The sequence below is a fragment of the Pelophylax lessonae genome (assembly GCF_965119305.1).
Source record: "Pelophylax lessonae genome assembly, chromosome: 7".
Classification (NCBI taxonomy): Eukaryota; Metazoa; Chordata; class Amphibia; order Anura; family Ranidae; genus Pelophylax; species Pelophylax lessonae.
The window spans coordinates 52,941,742-52,964,897 of NC_138774.1; the positions used below are offsets into that span (position 1 = coordinate 52,941,742).

At 45.5% G+C, this 23,156-nt stretch overlaps 2 protein-coding genes across 3 annotated transcripts in view; one reads left to right on the forward strand and one right to left on the reverse strand.

Annotated features, from left to right (window-relative positions):
• Positions 1 to 5,577: 5,577 nt before the first annotated feature.
• SNRPA (small nuclear ribonucleoprotein polypeptide A) lies at positions 5,578 to 16,907 on the reverse strand. The gene is made up of 7 exons (XM_082263142.1): positions 16,814 to 16,907; positions 11,221 to 11,304; positions 9,305 to 9,477; positions 8,131 to 8,304; positions 7,869 to 8,048; positions 7,039 to 7,127; positions 5,578 to 5,988 (listed from the first exon to the last, which is right to left on the reverse strand). The coding sequence occupies exons 2-7, from the start codon at positions 11,291 to 11,293 to the stop codon at positions 5,829 to 5,831; spliced, it is 849 nt and encodes a 282-aa protein (XP_082119268.1). The 5' UTR covers positions 11,294 to 11,304; positions 16,814 to 16,907; the 3' UTR covers positions 5,578 to 5,828.
• A 108-nt stretch (positions 16,908 to 17,015) lies between these two features.
• The window catches only part of ACTMAP (actin maturation protease), a 29,544-nt gene continuing 23,403 nt past the window's right edge, over positions 17,016 to 23,156 (forward strand). The window contains exon 1 of one of the 2 annotated variants that reach the window (XM_082264474.1): positions 17,016 to 17,083. The gene's annotated coding sequence lies outside the window, so the exon portion shown is untranslated. Of the gene's footprint in view, positions 17,091 to 23,156 lie in introns of both variants that reach the window. The other variant, XM_082264475.1, reaches the window with a different exon arrangement.

Below are 23,156 nucleotides of genomic sequence, written 5' to 3' on the forward strand. Positions count from 1 at the left end.
GGGAGCGATGGCTACCTGGGAAAGAGAGGAACGGACATTGCTCCCCTCTCTCTGCAACCCTGGAAACCGGGAGCAATGAATATTTGTCACTTCCGGTTCTGCCCCTTTGTTTACCTGGCCATAAGCGCCCAGAGAAGCAGCCAATTGGACCGATCTCAGTCTGATCGGCTGCATGGGGGCCAGAGGAGAGATTTGGGGTACGCATAATTTCAGCACCAGACCTCCTGTGCCACTCTAAACTGATAACCTGTAAAGGTGTTTAAAGTGTCGCCTATGGGAAAATTTAAGCACCATATTTTGCAGCCATTCCACGGGCAGACACAATTTTAAAACGTAACATGTTAGGTATCTATTTACTCGGTGTAACATCATCTTTCACATTAAACAAAAAAATTGGGCTAACTTTAATGTTTTGTTTTCCAAAAATATTGAGTTTGAAAAAAACGCTGCGCAAATGCCGTGTGACATAAAAATTGCAACACATGCCATTTTATTCTATAGGGTCTCTGCTAAAAAAAAAAAAATATATATATATATATATATATATATATATATATATATATATATATATATATATATATATATATATATATATATATATATATATATATATATATATAGTTTGGGGGTTCCAAGTAATTTTCTAGCAAAGAAAAAAAATTGGATTTTTGTCTTACCGTAAAATTCTTCTTTGATTTGACACAGCTCCAGAATCTTCTTGACCATTGGGTTATGCTGCCCCCTAAAGGAGTATGACACTAGGCAGGAAAACACATTACCACGCATATGGAGCAGTCCCAGGGGGGTATCACTCTATACACTCAGTTTTGTTGCAAGCAGTGTCAGTAGAAAATATAACCCAACTCCATAGAGGGGTGGGTGCAGTGTCCATCAATTAACATAAAAGAAAAGGATTTTACGGTAAGACAAAATCCAATTTTCTCTTTAGTTTATTAACAGACAGCTCCAGAATCTTCTTGACCATTGGGACGTCCCAAAGCAGTGTCCAACATGAGGGGTGGGAAAAACACCGCAAAAAAAAAAATTCCCAAAAGGCTAAACCTAGCCAACCAGGTAACATGGAGCTCAACCAGGAACAACTGAAACTCTCCTGAAGAGAAAAAAAAAAACACATACACCCTCAAAGAGGACTAGTTTTCTCAAACAGCAGCCTGCAATACGTTATAGCCAAAAGCAGCATCCACTGATGGCAGCACATCTACGTTGTAAAACTTTGTGAAAGGGTGCACAGACAACCAGGTGGCCGCCTTGCAAACCCATCACTGACGCCTGATGGCAGAAAGCCCAGGAGGCACTATGCGCCCGCGTAGAATGCGCCTTAACAGGGAAAGGGGGGAACCTGACCCTTGATTGAATAGGCCTGCACTACCGTCTGTCTGATCCATCTGGAAATGGTCAGGGCAGACGCGGCCAACCCCTTGCAAGGTCTATCTGTAAGGACAAATAGTGAGTCTGATTTCCTAAATGACTGGGTTGCCGCCAGGTACACCCTAATTGCCTGAACCACATCCAGAGAATGCAGGGCAATCTCCTTAGGCTTAGGACACAGGGAAGGCAACAAAATGTCTTCATTCAAATGGAAAAAAAAAAAAACAGACAACCTTAAGGAGGAACGACTGACAATGTCCAAGCACCACTTTAGCTCGGTGAACGACAAGACAAAGCTGCCAGCTCCGACACACTGCGTGCAGAAGTAATAGCCACCAAGAAAGCTACCTTCTGGGACAATGTAAGCAGAGGGATCTCACAAATATCTTCGAAAAGCGGTTTCCGTTAGAAACGACAGCACCAAATTGAGTTCCCACGGAGGTAACAGAGACCGCACAGGTGGAGCTAAGTGGCGAACCCCCTGGACAAAAAAGGTGCAAACCAAGGAATGCATAGCCAAAAGACGTTAAAAGAAAAAAAAAAAAAAAAAAAAAAAAAAAAAAAAATCGCCAAGGCCAAGCGCTGTTCCACACCTCTTTGGAGGAATGCCAAAATTCGAGCCACCGAAAATTAACCGGGAGAAAACCCCAGAGACTTACACCACGCAATGGACGACTTCCAGACGCGATGGTAAATCTTCCTAGAGGTAGTTTTCCTACCTTGTAACAGCATGGAGTCAGACAACCCCCTATCCTTCAGCACCTGGCTTTCAACAGACAAGCCGTTAAAAGCCAGCAACTGTGAAGCAGAATGGAATATCAGCCCTTGAGCCAACGGGTCTTCTGAGAGGGAGTCGGCGACCAGCAGTACTAGATCCGGGTACCAAGACCAGCAAGGCCAGTCTGGGTCCACAAGGATGATCGGCAGTAGTTTGATAGGGGGGAAAGGCGCATATCAGACAGTACTGGCCCCAAGGGGCCACCAGTGCGTCCGTGGCATCGGTTAAGAGGATCCCGAGACCTTGCCACGAACCTCTGCACCTTCCTTTTGAGACGAGGCCAACAGGTCCACCTTGGGAGTTCCTGGCCAGAGAACAGCTGATGAAAAACACTTCCAGATGAAGAAACCATTCCCCTAGGTCCAAGGCCTTTCAACTGAGGTAATGCAGCTGCCAATTTTCCACCCCTGGACTATGCACAGCATAGAGCTGGAACGAAACGTTCCACATAACTTAGAATGCCAGCTACTTTGAGCCGCAAGGACACTTTCTGCCCCCTTGGTGATTTACATACGCCGCGGCCGTGGCATTGTCCGATTGGTACCAGACACCCCTGAAAACAAGCCGTCCAGTGGGTCAGAAATTCTGATCGCCCAAAGTTCCAGTACGTTGATCAGTAGTCTGGACTCCTCCAGAGTCCAAATCCCCTGAGCACAATCTGTGTCAAAAACACCTCCCCACCTCGATAGGTTGGCATCCATGGTGACTACCGTCCAATACAGGGTGAAGGAAGGATTTTTCCTGTCGAAGAGCCGGACAGCAAAGCCACCAAATCAGGGACCCTCTACTACCCCGGCTCAACAGGAGCAGATTGTCTAGAGACTGGATTCTTGTCCCACTTGGCAAGAATCTCTCTCTCTCTGCAGTGGTCTCGTGTGGAACTATGCAAACGGAACCGCCTTGGAAGGTAGACACCCATCAGCCCCAGCATGAAAGTCCTGAGAGATGACTGACTGCTGGACAACAGAATTCAAATGGCAAACTGCAGCTTCTGGAGTTTGTCCAGCGTAAAACATCCTGGCTAAGGCCGTGTCCAGAGTCAGACCTTGATAGTCCAACTTGGTGGACAGAACCAGAGCAGACTTCTGGAAATTTAAAGTCCCAACCGAACTCCTGCAGAGTCCGCAGTGATGTCCAGGTCGTCCTGTAGAGTGGCCGGAGACTATGCACGCAGATCATCCAGGTACCCTAGCACCACAATCCCCCGCTGTTGCAACAATGCTTACACCGGGGCAAACACCAGAGGCAAGACCAAATTGTTAATGCTCCTTGCCCATGGCAAAGCGGTGAAAACGCTGATGACTGACATATTGGAATATGAAGGTAAGCATCCTTGATATCGATAAGGCCAGAAGATCCCCTTAATAAAGGGATGCCACTACTGTGCGAAAGGACCGTATCTGGATTTTTTGTACCCACACAAAGCGGTTCAAGGCCTTAAGGTCTAGGATTGGACGAACCTTGCCTTCCTTCTTGGGAACTGTAAATGGGTTTGAATAAAAACCCTGAAAGCGTTCCGATTCCAGAACCAGTACTCCCAAGAGAAGCAAATCTTGCACTGCCTCGAGAAGACCTCTCTGGGGACAAATGCAGGTTGAAAGGAAAGAACCTTGCCGTAGGCGAAGACCGAAACTTGATCTTGTAGCCAGACTGAATCAGCTTGTGGACCCACCTGTCTTGAATCAAGGAGGGCCACAGGTCTGGAAAGAAGCAAAGAGGTCTCACCACCCCAGGGGGTGAGGGCACCCCTTCAGGCAGAAGAGGATTTGTCTGCAGGTCTGGAGGAACCTGTGCTCGGCTTACCAGACCAGGGCCTCTTGGAACCTCCTGAGGGGGTTTGAATAGATTTTAATCCCTTGTCCAGAGAAACGAAAAGGGCCACTTATGAGCCAAGAAGAAAGTGCCACGTTTGTGACGAGACTCATTGCTCCTGGTAGCCTGTGGGAGAAGAGTACTCTTGTACAGGAGTCCCCACCAGGACCATTCATGATCCCCAGCAGGCACCCACCTGCAAAGCCACAGGCTGTCACAGCCAGGTGCCTATAGTTAAGGTGCCAGGGCAGAGGACAGACAGCAGGTGAAACCGGATGGGGTGAGCACACCGCTAGATCATGGGACAGGTGAGTGGCTGTGTTTTAAAAGTCGGCTACAGTTTGTGTAGCAGACTTTTTTTCACAGGTGACTGGAGCTCCTCTTTAAGCCCTGGTTCAAGGTCTGCCAAGCAGACTGGGTGCAAAGCTTTCAAAAAAGGTCCATAAAAAAATAAAATATAAATGAATCCATACTCACCAACATAGTACGCTGGATGAGAGGTCAGACATAAAAATGAAAAACAAAAAGTTTGTCTGAATAGTTGGCTTCAGTTGTTCGAACAAGCCAACCAGTTTCATGAAAACCCAGAACAATCTAAAGCTTGAGATCTTCCTGTCCTCCATCAGGCTACTTTTTGGCAAATGAAATCTTCATTTATATATCATAGATCATGGGACAGGCGAGTGGCTGTGTTTTAAAAAGTCGGCTACAGTTTATGTAGCAGACTTTTTTCACAGGTGACTGGAGCTCCTCTTTAAGCCCTGGTTCACACCAGTGCTGCTTTGAAGTTGTGCTACTTCATTGCAATGCGCACCTTAGATTTCATTGCGACTGCATTTAACAGAAAACTATGCAAGTTGCAATGAAATTCCACAAAAGCAGGGCAAGAACCTTTCAAAGTTGCTACGACTTGAGTTGCAATGATTTGAATGTTTCCATTTCTTGCAAAAGCGTGTGACTTGTCATGCAATTCTGACCTGTTAAATCGCAGCAGTGTAAACCAGGGCTTAGGACCCATTCTGGACATGAGGCAGCCCTTTCCACTATCTTTAAAGCAACCCATGGATTGCTTTTCAGAAGGCATTTGACAGGCAATGGTCACCTATTTTAACTCTAAAAGTCGGTTTTCCTTCCCAGTGCTTTCAGAGCCGTTATTGCAAGACCAAAACCAAACCTCTTTAAAAAACGGCTTTTAGATTATCCATACATCTTCACTATTGCTGCAGACAAGGGCCAAATACAAAGTATTCTGCTTCACATTTGTTTCAGTATTTTATCTGCTGTACTGTAATTGCACATTTTGTAGGGATCATAAAATGCTAGAGCAGCCCAGCTCATCCCATCACCAGCTCAAGCCAATGACTGAAAAACCAAGATGAGCCCCTTATTGCCGTGTTGGGTATAGCTTTCCCTGTTGAGTCCCAGGCAGCAGTGAATGGAATTACTTAACACACCCCACCAAAACAGATGTTATTATGGTTGGATAGTCTCCAACGTTGTGTGCTGGGGGGGGTCTCAAACCCTTTTAAGTTGTACTAGCCCCCCCCCCCCCCCCCGTGTACAATAATTGAGGCAGAAACTTAAGTAGAAAATGTTTTATTCACAAGCTCCAGGTACAATGTCTGCCAAGCAGACTCTGGGTGCAAAGCTTTCAAAAAAGGTCCATAAAAAAAATAAAATATAAATGAATCCATACTCACCAACATAGTACGCTGGATGAGAGGTCAGACATAAAAATGAAAAACAAAAAGTTTGTCTGAATGGTTGGCTTCAGTTGTTCGAACAAGCCAACCAGTTTCATGGAAACCCAGAACAATCTAAAGCTTGAGATCTTCCTTCCTCCATCAGGCTACTTTTTGGCAAATGAAATCTTCATTGAATTGCTCTGTGTGATTTTGAATCCCTGTAGAGATTCTCTAGCAGCACCGGCTTGAACTTCATTGTCAAACTCCACAAACGCGATATCGTGCCGTCCAGGAACTAAACGGACTTCCTTGAAGCCAGGGAACCTGAAAGAAGAAAGGGAGAAAAGTCATCCTCAAAAATCTCATGTTTCATTAAGCGTTCCTCACTTAAAGATCTACAAAGGAGGCACACAACTACACATCTGGATGAAAGCAAGCTGAATTTGGCCTATTGCCTTCTCCCAACAGCAGGTACACAAAAAATGTTTTTTTAAAAAAAAAAAAATAGATAAGATAGATAGATATATATATATATATGACACCCCACAATGCATTTCACTATTCATTCTGAAAGTACCCACACATTTCATTTCTATTTTAGGGCCTCTCCAGTCTCCTCTATGGAGCAGCAGGTGTCAAAAGAACATGTGTCCATTGACACCTGCCGACATCCGATGGCAGTCAGGTGTATTAAAAAAAAAAAAAAAAAAAAAAACACAGACAGTTCGTGTACCTCCAACTGCCCATGGAGTGGGCTGTGTATGTCCGCTCTGCATAAGCAGAGCAGACATGTCTGCTCAGCGGACAGATTCATTGCTGAGCAGGCAGACTCGAGCAGAGTTCACCCCATGTGTAAGGGGCCTAAAAGTGAATGGGTAATTTTACAATCAAGTTGTGCATAGGCCATTTAGAACATTTGTCACTATACCTATACTCTACATATTTATGCAGAAAAAGGTAAAGCTTACACTACCGCATTGCTCAGGGCTAACACACACACATATGTGAACATGTTAAAAACGCTATTGAGCATTTCTTCTCATGAATCAGTAATACCCAAGTGTATGGTGGGCTGTAGTTGCACAGCTGGCTATATGCATACCTGTACTCTTGGTGGTGGGAATGTGTGAACTGCACACGGGGGAGATTGTTGCTAGATCAGAGGGCACTACATTTGAAATGTTCCAGGGCAGGGGAATGGGGGTCAGCATTATAGGGAACAATCTACACAGTGGAGGTGGTAAATGAAGGGGGGGGGGGGGGGGGGTTTGTGGACTGGAGAACAGTCGGCTTGGTGCAGCAAAGGTTACAGGCAAAAATATTTTACATCTGGAGGGTTTCTACTAATAGATCTCAGGAGTTTACAATACTTACTGGTTGAAGAGCATAGAAAGCATCAACTCGTTTGTCTCTTCTGGGAGGTTGGTCAAGAACAGAATGTGGTTTGGTGGGTTTTCCGATATCTGTGGAAGATAGGTTTAGAGGTGTTAGCCTTTTGCAAAGCTGCAGCTAAATAGTTACAATTCCCACATCACCTATAAACCAGGTAATAAACATAAAACTGCCCCATAAAAAACACCGGGATGTTTTTGGCGCTACCTTGTAACCTCCAACGTGACTCACTTGCAGATGGAAAACTGAATTTTTGTAAAATCTTACCTGTAAAATTCCTTTCTCTGAGTCCTCCGACAGTCGCCGCCCCTCTTTTTGGGGTTCTTATTACCTACTGCTATGCTACCAAACTGAGTTGGGAGTGGTGATGCAGGGGGGGTATTGACCAGATGGGACAGCCCCGTGGGTCTGTACATGCTAATGCCTTTTGTCTTTTGACTAAGTCTATATGCCTAGCTATTCCTATGGATAGGTGGACAATACCCAATTGTGATGACTTAGAGGAGGCGGTGACTGTCGGAGGACGTAAGAGAAAGTAAGTTTTAGAGCATGCAGATAACCATGGATGTATCATAAGTCACTTGGGAGCCAGCTCCCAGGGCAGTTAAGGGGCCAGCAGCAGGCCTCAAATTCTGATCAGTTGATTTTTTCCCTTTCTGCCTCCCTTCTTCCCGAGACAAGACACTGCTTCATACAACACATTCTCACACAAAGATGGAGCTTGTACAAAATGGCATCAAACATTCAGCTATATGCCCACAGACCACAAAATCCAAGACATAGCTTTATGCAATTGATAGATTAGCACTTACCGGCTGCATTGGTGCCATCTGTCCTGGCATCATCTGACCATGAGGCATGCCACCAGGTGGGATCTGTCCAGGACCCATTCCTGGTGGTGGCATCATTCCAGGATGGTGCATGTATGGTGTCTGTCCAGGCATGTGCATCATACGAGGAGCCTGGTTCATTCCAGGGATGTTTGCCATACCCTAAAATCAGAGAACATTTATAAGCGATTGCCTCTTTGTAGCCTGGCACAGACCATGTAAAATTTACTAGGGTCACACTTACTGGTATCTGCCCTTGCATGCCTGGAACAGGTGCCCCTGGAATGGCTTTCTTAACAGGAGCAACCTCTGGCACCTTTACTGCTTTTCTCTTCTCCTGTCTCTTGCGGTCTCTCTCCACGAAAGTGCCTTTCATTTTGGCGATGATGTCTGAGTCGGACTTTGAATACTGTATTCTCTATGGTTGCATAGAGAAAAGAAAAAATATATATATCAGAATATACACAAGGTAGTTTCACACCAATCTAAGCGCACACTGCCAAGTAAATAACTATAAATGATAATTCTAGTGTGCTCAAATCTGATACTGCAATCTAAGAAAATACAAATGCCCAAAATGTTTATTAGTGCAAGTGATTAGAGGTAGGCAGAACAAAAAAAAAAAAACAAATCTAACCAGATTTCCCTGCACGCAATAGATTATGTACAACCCTCACAGTTGGTGCGTCGTCCTGGGTAACAACTGTAACTTGAGAAAAATCTACATAAAAATCAAGCATGCAGAAAACTGTTTTGACTTCCAAATTCTCTACTCAATTTGCTGTGTGCTTAACATATTACAGCACATAGAGACAATACAGAAATAAAAAAAGGCATTACCCCAAAACTTCTGGGCTACCATTAGGTCCCATTCACACCTAGTATAGCAGGAACCTGCATTCCCACACACTAATTTTTGGTGTGCTCTCACGCTGCACATAGGGCAGCCTATTCAGGTGAATGGGCTGCCCAATGCATGAAAAAAAAAAAAAAAAAAAACTTTATAACCTATTCAGGTGTGGAGCATCCTGAGTTCTCAATGTGCATTTGTTGCTGGGCAAAAAACACTTGCCAACTGCGTTTGGGGTGCCATCAATGGCAATGCAAGCACAACAGGTGTACAGCTGGTTTTTACATGCTTGCGAAACACAGCAAAATAGGCATTCCTGTGCGTTTTGGGGTACAATTAGGAAACGCGAAAGGCGTGAATGCAGCCTGAAAGATTTTCATAGAAGGCTAATGCTACCCACAATGTATGGAACAGTCACATCTAGACTAATACAATAATTTGAGTATTTAGGGACTCCGTTATATCACAGTGGTATGGCCTCAGTTACACTTTGACAAGAAAGCATACCAACTCCATTAACATGCGTCACACTGAAGCCACATAATCGAAAAATATACAAAATACTAACCATTGGCTTATCATAAAAAGGGAATCCTTGCATGGACCTCAGGGCATTCGTTGCACTGCTTACTTCTTTAAAGATCACAAAAGCCTGTCCTCTCATCTTCAGGTTGCGTGACACCAGGATGTCAAGGATCTGACCAAACTGGGAGAAGATTGCGTACAGAGACTTCTTCAGCTCTGATGAAAAAGCACACAGTTATTGTAATACCAACATATATGCTCAGCAATAATTAGATTTTGTTGAATCTGTCACCAAACTAAATCTGGACATTTATTGATCAAAATTCAGCTGGTTTGGCAGGGACTGGACAAATTTCGATCCACGTGCAGCCTGTTTGACAGATGCAGATTGTTAGATTGACTTCTATAAAATGGGCTGGTTGGAAAATTTCTATTTTGTGTGGATGGAGGAAACGTATTTTTTGTTCAGCCTCCTAGCTAAAGGGGAAAAAGTTCTGCTTGTTTGCACCCTTCTCCTCCCCACCCCCCTCCGCCCCATTTGGCACTTTTTTTTGCAGGGGGGGGGGTACATGGTTTTGACAGGTACAAGCTTTCACTTCCGGTCAGATCACTGTGGAAGTTCAGACCCCCTCCCTCCTCCTGTAACCTTCTGGAACACAGCTCACAGAAGACTGCACTGTAGGAAACCGGTTGTGAAGCCACAAGACTTCACTGCCAGTTTCCCTTACCCAAGATGCTGACACCTGCACAAGAAGCTGATCAAATAATCATCTCAGTGAGGAAATCCCTGCTGGATCCCTGGACACAAGTTACCCGATACATTTGTAGCTGCTGCTTAATTTTTTTTTGGGGGGGGGGGGGGAGTGGACTGTAGCTCCTCTATAAAATTTTTTCCAAACAATCTGTACCTATGAAGAAAAATACATACCACTCCCACAGCTTTAGTTCTGCACAGGAACAGAACCAACACTTCTGGGAGTGTCGATTTCCTGATCCCCCACAGTGCCCACTGTTTTCCCTCGCTGACCTTCATGTTCCTCCTTTAGTGACAAAAAGGTCAGCAGGATGAACCAGTAAGTGCCACTGACATGGAAGAAACATTGGTTCCTGCAGCAGACGTCTACGGATGTCTGTTTGGCGGCAGGAGAGGAAAGAATTCCATTGCTTCTTCAGAAGTAAAGCATTTGCAAAAATTAGTTTGTTGGAAATAGGGTTACTTCAAAGGATCAGTGCACCCAGAAGTGACAGTTTTTAGTAGATGCTGGAGAGAAGCCACCTAATCATTTCACTATGGATTCTGATAACTAGATGTCTACATTTCAATTTCTGTAGAATCACCATGGCCTTTCAGATAAGTCTCATATTCCCTGTTGCAATTACTATAATGGAAAATAAAATGAAGAATCCAATAGCATGAAAGGAATACCCAAAACTGCAAACATAAGCCAAAGAGCTCAGAACTATAGCAGGGAAATCTGAACACTGGAGTAACCGAATTACTTAATCTAGAACTGATCTTTTAGGTCAAACAGTCTGTTCCGCCGACGGACTCCGTTCTGCTCAGCCGGTGATCGATCGGCCGATCCCCACTGAGCAGGCAGATGACAGCTCGGTCTCCGCTCTGTGTGCAGAGATGGAGTTGTCAGATCCCCGCTGCTCTCTATGGGAGGATCGGATGAGAATGGACCCCCTGTCTGTTCTCATCTGATCCCATCAGCCAGACGGATGGAAAATAGGGTTTCCATTCGTCCGTATTTGACGAACAGGATTGGGTGGCAGGGGGTGCCACCAGAGATATCTCAGCTGACATCCGCTGCCCCATAGGGATGCATGGGGCATCCGATCAGGTCCGCCTGAAAAATTGACAGGCGGATCTGATCGGACCGTATGTTTGAAAGGGGCCTAACAAGGAAACTCCGCACAAGAACCAGCTACAGACACTGAGCTATAATGGCTTACCATCCTTCTTGATCTTTTCATTGAGATTGTTGATGTAGATGGTATTGTTGGGTCTGGTCTCCTGGACAGCCATTTCACACTAGTCTAGAAGAAAGAAATATATATAAAAATTATATTATAGAGTTAAAGCCCAACTTAAACAAAAACCCGTAAATATATATCTCCACACTTTTGTTACCGATATGGTGGCATTTATTCATTTATCGCAACAATAGCACCGTACAGCATAAGGGTCCCAAAAAAAAAAAAAATTGGCTGCACACATTAGTACCAATAATTATAACATTGCAGGGATTTCATGAATTTGGTGTGGTTAGTACGTAAACAATCACCACGAGGCAGTAGCCATCAGGTTTCTGTAAGTATGCATCTGTGGAGGGGGGGGGTTGATGGCCGAGTTAGTTTAAGTCAGCCCTTCCGTCCCACCCCTCCTAAAAGTAATACACAGTAAATTGCTTTTCAGGGGGTACTTAACAGGTGCTTGGGAGACGATATGTTGTCTTGTTTTAACTCTCAAGTGCTGCAACCACATGCATTGTATGCGGTGAAAACACTGCCCAATTCACTTAAATGGGTTGTTCTCATCAGGGGTCCTGCCCACCCGTGTGCTGCAAAGCTTTGCATTACATGTACAACCCCCAGTGGCTGACTTTGCAGTTTAACTGATTATACACCGTTAGGTTAACATGTCAGCAAGTGGGGTCCCTGTAGGCTGCCCACATAAGAGCTCGTGCACATGGCCGTAAGAGGGGCACCCAGTGTACAGAGGCTTTAAAAGCTTACCCAGGACTCACAGCTACTGTGTATGGTGTTTGTGGTGCATGCACAGTACAATGGACAATGTAGAGAATAGAACCTGCCAGAGTAAATGCCCATGTGTTGTGGCGTGGGAGGGATGCACAACTGGAAAAAAAGAGGCAGGAAGATGGTGAGGGAGAGCTGTGAACTGTCCATGGTGGAGGAGAGTGGAGTCTGCCATAATGTGTAAGGGTGCCAGGTGTATGGCATATAATTGGAGGAGAAGCAGAGGTCTTGTTGTGCCACTTTAAGGCTCACTCACACTAATGTAGCCAAAATCCAAACATAGAATACATCGGATCCTGCTGGAGAAAATCCCTGCATATTCCCTTTATGCATGTAACCCTGAGGGCACATGGACAGAGCTGCAAGGTTGCCCAGTGTCCAGAGCCTCTAAGAATTTTAACCAGAACCAGCCGTGTACAGCTGGCCATAGAAATCAATTTGAGGATGTGCACAGGTATGCACTGGGGGGCTGTATAAAGCATACACACTAATGTATTCCATAACTACAAAAAGGAGTTTGAGGAAAACATTGGCCACATGCCTTACACAACCCCCGTGTACAGCTGCTTCTGAGCCCATATGGTTACATACAAACAAATATATAGTGGGGGAGATAATGTACAAACAGGTTATACTTACCTCCTCTGTGTAGTTGGTTTTGCACAGAGTAGTCTGGATCCTCCTCTTCTCGGGTCCAACTTTGCTGCTCCTGACCCCTCCCTCCAATCGAGTGCCCCCACAGCAAGCAGCTTGCTATGGGGGCTTCCGAAATGAGCTGCAGCTCAGTGTGTCCATTCAGACACGGAGCTGCCGTTCGGTCCTGACCCCTCTCCTGATTGGCTGTCAAAGTTAGCAAGCCGATGGCGCCGAGGCTGTATCTCAGCCAATGGCCGAGGGACTCGTGGACATCGCTGACAGAGGGGGGCTCAGGAGGCTGCTACACAGAAGGCTTTTTACCTTAATGCATAGAATGCATTAAGATAAAAAAAAAAAAAAAAAACCTTCCCAACATTACAACTCCTTTAAGCTTTGACCAAAAAAACTGGAAACTGATTGGCTACCATGCACAGCTGCACCAGATTTTGCACTCTTCAATTTTAGTAAATAACCTCCAGTCTTTTTTCCAGCAGATTCCGGAATACGTGGACATACTTTGGTACTTTGGATGAATCTGTGTGAACGAGCCCTACGGTGGTCCTGTAAAGCCTATGCCTTCCATTATGTTCAGTACACCCATTGATGGTTCACAGCGCCCCCCCCCCCCCCCACCATCTCCCCACCCCTTCTTCCAAGTCTGTGTCCCTCCTGTCCCACCACTAACATATGGAAGATAATCTTCCTGGCTCCATACTCAACATCTTTGCGCGTAAAGTGGGGTACACACTAGTAGAAAATCTGCCGAAAATTCCCGTGCGAGGTAAAATCGTCCGATTTTCGGCTAGTGTGTACACAACTTTCAGCAGCCGATGCCGACATTTTCAACGAAAATAAAACGGAGGGACAAACACCAAAATTTTTTTCGGCTGTCCCTAGACGACCGATTTTCGTTAAATGTGTATGCAGTACGTCCGTGAAAAATCGGATACAAAAGACCACGCATGATCTGAAGTTGCTGACAACCTGGAAGTCTAGGAACAAATGTCCCAAAAAAAAAATTGGACGAAAAATTTCGTGAACATTTATGCACTGTCAACTAAACACGGTTATGAACGCTGAGCAAAAAAAAAAAAAAAAAAATCGCAATGATGTGAACTATACCCAAAAGAATGACCTTGCTTTTAGGCTATAGCTCACATCATTTTAGTGCAGTTCATCGCAATGAGAAAAAAAAAAAAAAAAAAAAGGACCATGCTGCATTTTCTTCTGCAACCCTCCATCAACCCAGCCCTGAACTACCCTTACCTGAACAGTGTGGGATGATCTCTCAGAATGGCATATACGGTATTTGGGGCCCATTCACACCAGAAACTGTGTTTCATGCAAATTTGCTGCGCCTTTTTATATACATTTAAGGCCTTTTCACACTAAACACCGTTGACTGCATTTTGAACTGCACTCCAACTGCAAAGACGGCCCAAAACCAAGCAAATCCTATGGGCATAGTTCTCATTGCAGGGGGAAAAAAAAAAAAAAAAAAAAAAAAAAAAAAAGAGTAGAGCATGCTGCATTTTTCTGCACTGCAAATGCAGGGAATGTGCTGCATACAGTTTGCCCCTTTTAAGTCAGGCCCACAAAAAAAAAAAAAAAAAAAAAAAAAAAGAAATAAAAAAGCACTGCAAATGCAGTACAAAACGCACCTGAAATGTGTTTAACCACATTAGGACTGCCTACCACTATACAGTGGCAACGATGCATGGGGCCGGCGCCCTCGATCGCTCCCCGCTAGGAGAGGACGGTCAGCTGTTGTAAACACTGCAGACCGTTCTCTATGAAATGATCACAGCGCGCCTGTGATCTTTCTATATAGGATCACATGTCTCTGATCATTTCACAAGCCCATCCCCCATACTAGGGATGCACCGAAATTTCGGCCACCGAAATTATCAGCCGAAAATGAGCCTATTCCATTTCGGCCGATAATGGGTTAACAATGCTGAAATTAATGGCCGCCGTGAGAAAGGAGGAGGGCACAGTGCAGCTTTGAAAAGTCCCGCCACTCAATGATGTCCCTACTACTACGATGTGTGTATGAATGAAGTGACACCGGGCGGGAGGGCAGGCGAGCGGCCGCTAATAGATATAACTATGTGAGCCTTCACTTCCCTGTCAGCGGGACTGTGTGTGTGAATGAACTGACCTGACACCGGGCGGAGCGGCCGCTAATAACTATAACTATGTGAGCCTTCACTTCCCTGTCATGCAGGTATCTCCTCTGACAGGTAAGTGAAGGCTCACATATAGTTATATCTATTAGCGGCCGCTTGCCTGCCCTCCCGCTCGGTGTGTCAGTTCATTCATACACAGATCGTAGTAGTGACATCACCAGGAAGCGGGCCGCCGGCCAGAGGCGCTTCTTTTGAATGAAGGGCACCGGAGGAGCACTCAGCAGAGTGACAGTAAGGAGATTGAATCGTTGGGATGGGGAGGGACGCTGAGCCAGAGGGGGGGGGGAGGGTGTACTGCCGAGGGGACGCTGAGGCAGCTTACCAATGGTATTAGTATTAATTATGCAGCATGAGGGGGTTATGTATTGTCACTGCTGGTCACTGATGCATTCGTGACAGACCAGTGGCAATTAACCCCTTTGTGCTGCATTAGTGAAACCAGTGATAATTAACACTGATACTGGTTGCACTAATGCAGCACAAAGGGGTTAATTAACTGCCACTGGTCGGTCACTAATAGATGAGTGACCAGCAGTGACAATACATTAACCCACTCATGCTGCATAATACAAATACCATTGGTAATTAAATTAACCTCTTGCCAACCCATCACAGTACATATACTGTGACAGGGTGGCAGCGACAGGTGTACGTCACTACCCGTTTTTGGTGTATGCCCCTGTTCCATTTTAAAAAAAAAAAAAAAAAATTGGTGAAAAAAGTAATTTTCGGTTTTCGGCCAAGGGCATCCTGCATTTTCGGTTTCGGGCCAGAATTTTAATTTCGGTGCATCCCTACGACATACAGTTAGAAAACACCCCCTAGGCTCACATTTCCGATCCCCCATAGAGAGCAGCGAGAGCTGTGACACCTCCCTCTACGCACTGCAAGCAGAGACGGAGCTGTCATCCGCCGGCTCAGCGGGGAACGATCCCAGCTGAGCAGCACGAATCCACCTACGGAGGCGGACCGCGTGAAAGAGCCCTTAAGTGTGCGATCTGTCCGCTGCAATGTTGCAGTGCTGCTAAAAATTGCAGATACTAAAACAAAAAAAACAAAAAAAAAAAAAACATTTTCCCCCTACTTAGTAGACGTGATAACTTTTGCGCAAACCAATCAAAATACACTTATTGGGATTACCAAAAATATGTAGCAGAATACAAATTGGCCTAAAAGGATGAAAATTTTTATTTTTGGGAAGGTTATATAGCAGAATGAAAAATATATTTCAGCCAATCACAATAACAATCACGCCCCTAGGGACACACAACCCCTCCCTCTCAAATAAAGTTAACCCCTTCCCTGCCAGTTTCATTTTTTAAAATACGCTTTTGCATTTTTTTTTAACCAAACATATGTAGCATAAAACAAATTGGCCTAAAATGTTAAGATTTTGATTTTTACATTTTTTTGGGGGAATTTGATATAAAAATATTGTTATTTTTTGAAAAAATTGACGCTCTTTTTTTGTTTATAGCGCACGATCAAAAAACAATCGCACAGGAGATCGAATACCACCAAAAGAAAGCTCTGTTGGTGGGAAAAAAAGGACTTCAAATTAGTTTAGGTACAGCGTCGCACGACCGCGCAACTGTCCATTAAAGTCACGCAGTGCCAAATCACAAAATAGGCCCTGGTCAGGAAGGGGGAAAAAACTTCCGGGGCTTAAGTGGTTAAATATGCAGTCAAAAAACGCAGTGTTTGGTGTGAACGGCCCTTAGTCTTCCCTCACACCCATGCATTCAGTGCACCCCTGGGTACCAAGGCCCAGTCACATGAATTTTGCACGCTCGGCATGCTGTGCTGTTCTCACTGCCCTGTAATGGAGTGAGCTCTGCCCATAGGATAACATGGACGGTCTATGCAGTCATAAAGGTACCCGATACATGTGGTATGAATGGCCATACAAATACGGAGAGGGACAGACACACAGGAGAGAGAACTCTCCACACACACCTCCTTACCAGGGGATACAATGGCGGACTCCGGGCGGAAAAATACAGCGCGTGCTCGGCTCACAAATTCTCATTCAATACAGGCCTCAGGCTTCGTCTCGCGATATTACACCGTGGCACCGCCCCCACGTGATCACAGAGAACTCTGATTGGCTTTGAGTAGTCCCGCCTTATGATGGGCATCGTCTGTGTCCAATGCGGTTTAGCAATTTGCCAGCCAATGCCGGAAACTGTAGCAGCGAATTCCTTCCCCTCGGAAACGTGAGTCCACGTTCTAGTGTTAAACGTGACTATCTGTTCATTCATTGTTACTGCTATTATGTGTGTGGGGGGGAGAGGAGCGGCTGCAGTGTAATTCCCGCCTTCTCCGTGGGGGGCCGCCATGATAGGGCGGGGTGCTTTCCTGCTAAGTCCTCTCAGTCTGTTGGGGTGGAGGAAGAGCGTGTTACCCATAGCAACAGTGTGTTACCCATAGCAACAGAGCGCCGTGTTTACATCAGTGCTTTGCAGGCCCATACTGGGGTGGGTGTGTACATGTATGGGCTCCATTCTCAGATGTAATCAGGAGGATTGGATGAGGTTGTAGGAAGGAGGAGAGGGCCATTCATCACCCCAACACCTTCTACAACCATTTCATCATCATCTTTATTACAAGAGATTTATACTTATAGGGAACACTGGGTCCGCATTGAAATTGTGGGCGTTTAGCTGAACTCGCACGGTTTCATGCCAGCATTTCAGTCCGACTTCAGGGGCGATTTCACAGACATCTGTGCGGGTTCCTGCGTAGGTGTCTACGGAAATCGCCCGCTAAAATCGCCAAAAGTAGTACAGAAACTACTGGTGGGAATCGGTGCGACGTTGCACAGATTCGGACGGTGCCATTGCTGGCGATTGACTCCAATTTGATATGTCAAATCGGACCAATGTGAATGTGGGCTAATAGAGGGACGCCCAATTATATCCACTTCATCTCCGAAAGGTTTTACCCCCCCCCCCCCCCCCTTAATAACTAGGTAATTTTTTGTGATTCGGCACTGCGTTGCTTTAACTGACAATTGTGCGGTCGTGCGACGCTGTACCCAAATAAAATATTGTCCTCTTTTTTTCCCCACAGATAGAGCTTTCTTTTGGTGGTATTTGAGCCCCTCTGCCATTTTTCGTTTTTGCGCTATAAACACAAAAAGAGCGTCAATTTGAAAAAAAACACCCAATATTTTCTACATTCTGCTCTGAAACATTCCCAAAAAAAAAATGTAAAAAAATCTATTTTTTTTATCAGTTTAAGCCAATTTGTATTCTGCTACATATTTATGGTAAAAAACAAAAAGCGTATAATAATCGGTTTGCGCAAAAGTTATAGCATTTACAAACTATGGGATAGATTTATGGACTTTTTATTTTTTTATTAGTAATGGCGGCGATCAGCGATTTTTATCGGGACTGCGACATTGCGGCGGACAGATTGGACCCCTAACTGACATTTTTGACACTTTTTGGGGACCAGTGACATTACTACAGTAATCAGTGCTAAATAATATGCACTGTTACTGTATAAATGACACTTGCAGGGAAGGGGTTAACACTGGGGGGGGGGGGGTGATTAAGGGGGTAAATGTGTTCCCTATTTGTGCTTACTAACTGTGTGGGGGATGGATTGGACAGAGGCAGAGAGAGATCGGTAATTCAACTTAGCTGAATCACATGATCTTTCCCTGCCTCTCTGACAGGAGAGCTGTCTTGCATTGTTTACATACCAGGCGGCTCTCCTGTCAGTCTAGCCGAAGATTGCGGGAGGCTGGCGGCGATCGAGCCCGATCCTCCCGCAGTCTGCCTCCCGCTGTGTCCAATTACAGACTGCGTACACATAATCACGTACATGTACGTGATAATGCGCAGACAAGGCGCCTTGCCACAGTGAATCTGCATGGGGCGGTCGCAAGTGGATATGAAAACAAGCCACATCTGGGTGAGCCAAGATGGTTTTTATAGAGAAAAAGGTATTTATTCAGAATTACTCCATTAAATACATGGCAGTAGGGAGATAGAATTGTTGCCAAACTTCACAACTTCATTATAAACTTTGCAGATGATTGTTTAGTAAAAAAAGATCCGACCTGAATAAGAAGCTGTGTGAGAAAGGGGTCAACTTCAGCAATCAAATAAGAAACTGGCCGATTAAGCCATCCTAACCGTAACCTGCACCCCCCCCCCCATCACCCCAACCCTAACCTGTGACCCCCGTCTATTACCCCAAACCTGGCCTGTGAACCCTTTATCACCACGACCCTAACCTTTACCTCCCCTCCATCACCCCAGCCCTAACCTGTGACCTCTGTCTATTACCCCAAACCTGGCCTGTGAACCCTTTATCACCACAACCCTAACCTGCACCCCCCCCCATCCCTAACCTGTGACCCCTGTCTATTACCCCAAACCTGCCTGTGAACCCTTTATCACCACGACCCTAACCTTCACCCCCCCTCCATCACCCCAGCCCTAACCTGTGACCCCTGTCCATCACCCCAACCCTAACCTGTACCCCCCATCACATCTACCATAACGTGTAACTCCCATCTATTACCCTAACCCTGTTTGCACCCCCCCATCCATCACCTCAATCCTAACCTGTAACCACCACCCATCACAATAAGCCCCCTCCCCTCCCATAAAGCCCAACTGTTACCCTAAGGATCCCCGACCCTCACACCCCTCTTTTACCCTCAATCTTCTTTGTTAACTTGACCCTCATACCAACCAGCCTTAAATGAGAAGTATGGCTTTGTTTTTTTTTTTGAGAATTATACTTACCTAGGTGGATGCAGCATCTGTCCCCCGACACGTCTGCACTGAGAACTGAGGGATTGAACACCGCCGATCATTCAGTTCTGAAAGCTCCCCGAGCAGAGAGCTGCTGATTGTCTCTGTTCTTCTCCTTCCTCGCTCATTGGAGGGCTGAGCTGTGGAGGGGGTGGGGAGTGGCCGGCTCAGGCTCTCAGCGGCTCACTGAGTGCCTGAGCTGTGTGTCGGTCCAGGCACCTGGCGTATCCCAACTTCCATTGTCGTGATGACGCGGTGCCTGGACCGACTTCTGTGACGTCAGCAGAGAGCAGAGTTCAGGAGGGCAGAACAAACTGCACTCCATCACTCCTTCTATGGAGGGCAGAACAAACCGCACTCCTGTAATCCATGGGAGATGTACAGCCAATTGAGCTTTAGCTATACTTCTCATTTAAATCCCTATCCCTCACACTAAGTCCCCCTATAACTTCCAACCTTCCTTGTAAACCCAACCCTCATACTAACTCTTCCTGTATCCCTGGCCTGCACAACAACCTTCCCTATAACTCCTGTCCCTCGCACTTACCTTAAAAACCGCCAACCCTCCCTGAGACCCTGACCCTCATACTAATTTTCCCTGTAACCCCAATCATCCCACTATCCTCCTCGTAACCCCAATCATTCCACTATCCTCCCTGTAAGGGATATACCACTATCCTCTCTGTAACCCCCCAATCATCCCATTATCCTTCCTACAACCCCAATCATCACACTATCCTTCTTATAACACCAATCATCCTATTATACTTTCTGCAATCCTAATCATCCCACTCTCCTTTCTGTAACTCCAATCATCCCACTATCCTTCCTGCAACCCCAATCCTCCCCATATCCTTCCTGTAAACCCAATAATCCCACTATCCTTCCTAAAACCTCAATCATCCCATTATCCTTCCTACAACCCCAATCATCCCATTATCCTTCCTGCAACCCCAATCATCCCACTCTCCTCTCTGTAACTCCAATCATCCCACTCTCCTTCATGCAACCCCAATCATCCCAGTCTCCTTCCTGCAACCCTAATCCTCCCACTATCCTTCCTGTAACTCCAATTATTCCACTATCCTTCCTATAACCCCAATCATCCCACTATCCTTCCTGTAGCCCCAGTCATTCCATTATCCTTTCTGTAATCACAATCATTCTATTATCCTTCCTGTAACCCCAATCATCCCACTATCCTTCCTTGAACCCCAAGCATCCCATTATCCTTCCTGTGACCCCCAATCATCCCACCATCCTTCCTGTAACCCCCTAAATCATCCCACTATCCTCTCTGGAACCCCAATTACCCCACTATCCTTCCTGTAACCCCAATTATGCCATTATCCTTCCTGTAACCCCAATTATGCCACTATCCTTCCTGTAACCCTAATTATTCCATTATCCCTCCTGTAACCCAATTATACCACTATCCTCCCTGTAACCCCCCAATCATCCCATTATCCTTATTGTAACCCCAATCATCCCATTATCCTTCTTGTAACCCCAATCATCCCACTATCCTTCCTGTAACCTCAATCATTCCACTATCCTTCCCATTATCCGTCCTGTATCCCCAATCCTCCCCACTATCCTTCCTGTAACCCCAATCATTCCACTATCCTTTCTGTAACCCCAATCTTCCCATCATCCTTCCTGTATCCCCAATCCCCCCCACTATCCTTCCTGTAACCCCAATCATCCCATTATCCTTCCTGTAACCCCAATCTTCCCATTATCCTTCCTGTAACCCCAGTCATTCCATTATACATTCTGTAATTCCAATCATTCCATTATTCTTCCTGTAACCCCAATCATCCCACTATCCTTCCTGGAACCCCAATCATGCCATTATCCTTCCTGTAACCCCCAATCATCCCACCATCCTTCCTGTAACCCCAATCCTGCCACTATACTCCCTGTAATCCCAAGCATCCCACTACTCTCCCTGTAACCCCCCAATCATCCCATTATTCTTCCTGTAACCCCAATCATCCCATTATCCCTACTGTAACCCCAATCATCCCACTATCCTCCCTGTAATCCCAATCATCCCATTATCCTTCCTGTAACCCCCCAATCACCCTATTATCCTCCCTGTAACCCCAATCATCCCAATATCCTTCTTGTTACCCCAGTCATCCCACTATCCCTCCTGTTATCCCAATCATCCTACTACCCTTCCTGTAACCCCGACCCCCACAATATTTAAACTAAACCTCTCTGTGTTGAAGATTAACCCTTTCTGCACCCCTAAGATACCAACACTGGAACTAACTGTCATTTTTGTACTATTCAAACTTAAAATTGAAGTGTGTGGTGGTGGGATGATCATACATGAACAGGCATTCAGTTAGCACATCATCCAACCACCACTTCATGTCTATATAACAGACCTAAGATGATCGAAGAATTTCCAGCTGAATCTTCCCTGAGCTGGTGGTCAGTGCAGTTGTTTTGGTAAATTGTTTTGAGGTCTGAAATGCTGAGATCTTCCCAGATTCCGAGTTTTTTCCCATCTAACATTGGGTGGTACCACTATTGGCTTGTTTGTATTATAAATATTCCAACAAGGACCCTCCCCACCCCTTTCCATTGATCCTTCCTACCTCCCCAACCCAAACCCCAACATGACCCCTCCCAACGTGACCCTACTCTAAACTCTCCCACAACAATAGACAGTCATCACTATAAACACTAAAATCCTCTCAGAAATACCCCTATTAACATACAAAGACCCGCATTAACATGGACTACATCATCACATCACCACCTATTTTGTAAATACACATCGCAGGACAAATACCTGCTATGGGCTGAAATACCACAAATCAGCCACGAATCAGCCTTTTCTACAAGGGCTCAGATCAGATCTACCGAAGACACCACATGACTGAGATCTCCTGCTCCTCGTCGTAACTAACTTGTCATTCTGAACTGTTAGGTACGGTATGTGAAATGTGCATACCATTCCTTAAAGTGGTTATATATCTCAGACATTAAATATTAACAAAGCATATCCCTCTATAGTGTGTACTTGTCCCAATCCAGAGCACTAATGACGCTTTTCCACTGCATGGAATGGATCGCTTTGGCGCTTTTCCACTGCATGGTACCGCATGGTATGTGTTAGAATGGTTCGGTACGGTTTGGTGCGGCAGCGCTTTTCCACTGCATGGCACCGCATGGTACGTGTTAGAACTGTTCGGTACGGTTTGGTGCGGCAGCGCTAAGATGGTACGGCTCGCTTAAATAGTTCAACCTCGGTTGGGGTTCCAAGCGTTCCTTACCTATACCAGATCCCACAATCCTTTGCATGCAGCCTTGATTGTTTGTCACTGCTAGCCACTGATTGATCAGAGAATCGTTGTAATCCCACCCACTTACTACTTTAGTGGAAAAGCAAACCGAGCCGAGTAGAGCCTATACAGTGCTGAAATGTGCCGACTCGTACCACGCAGTGGAAAAGCAAACCGAGCCGAGCTGGGCCAAGCAGTGCCGAGTGGAGCTGAGCCGGTACTTGCAGTGG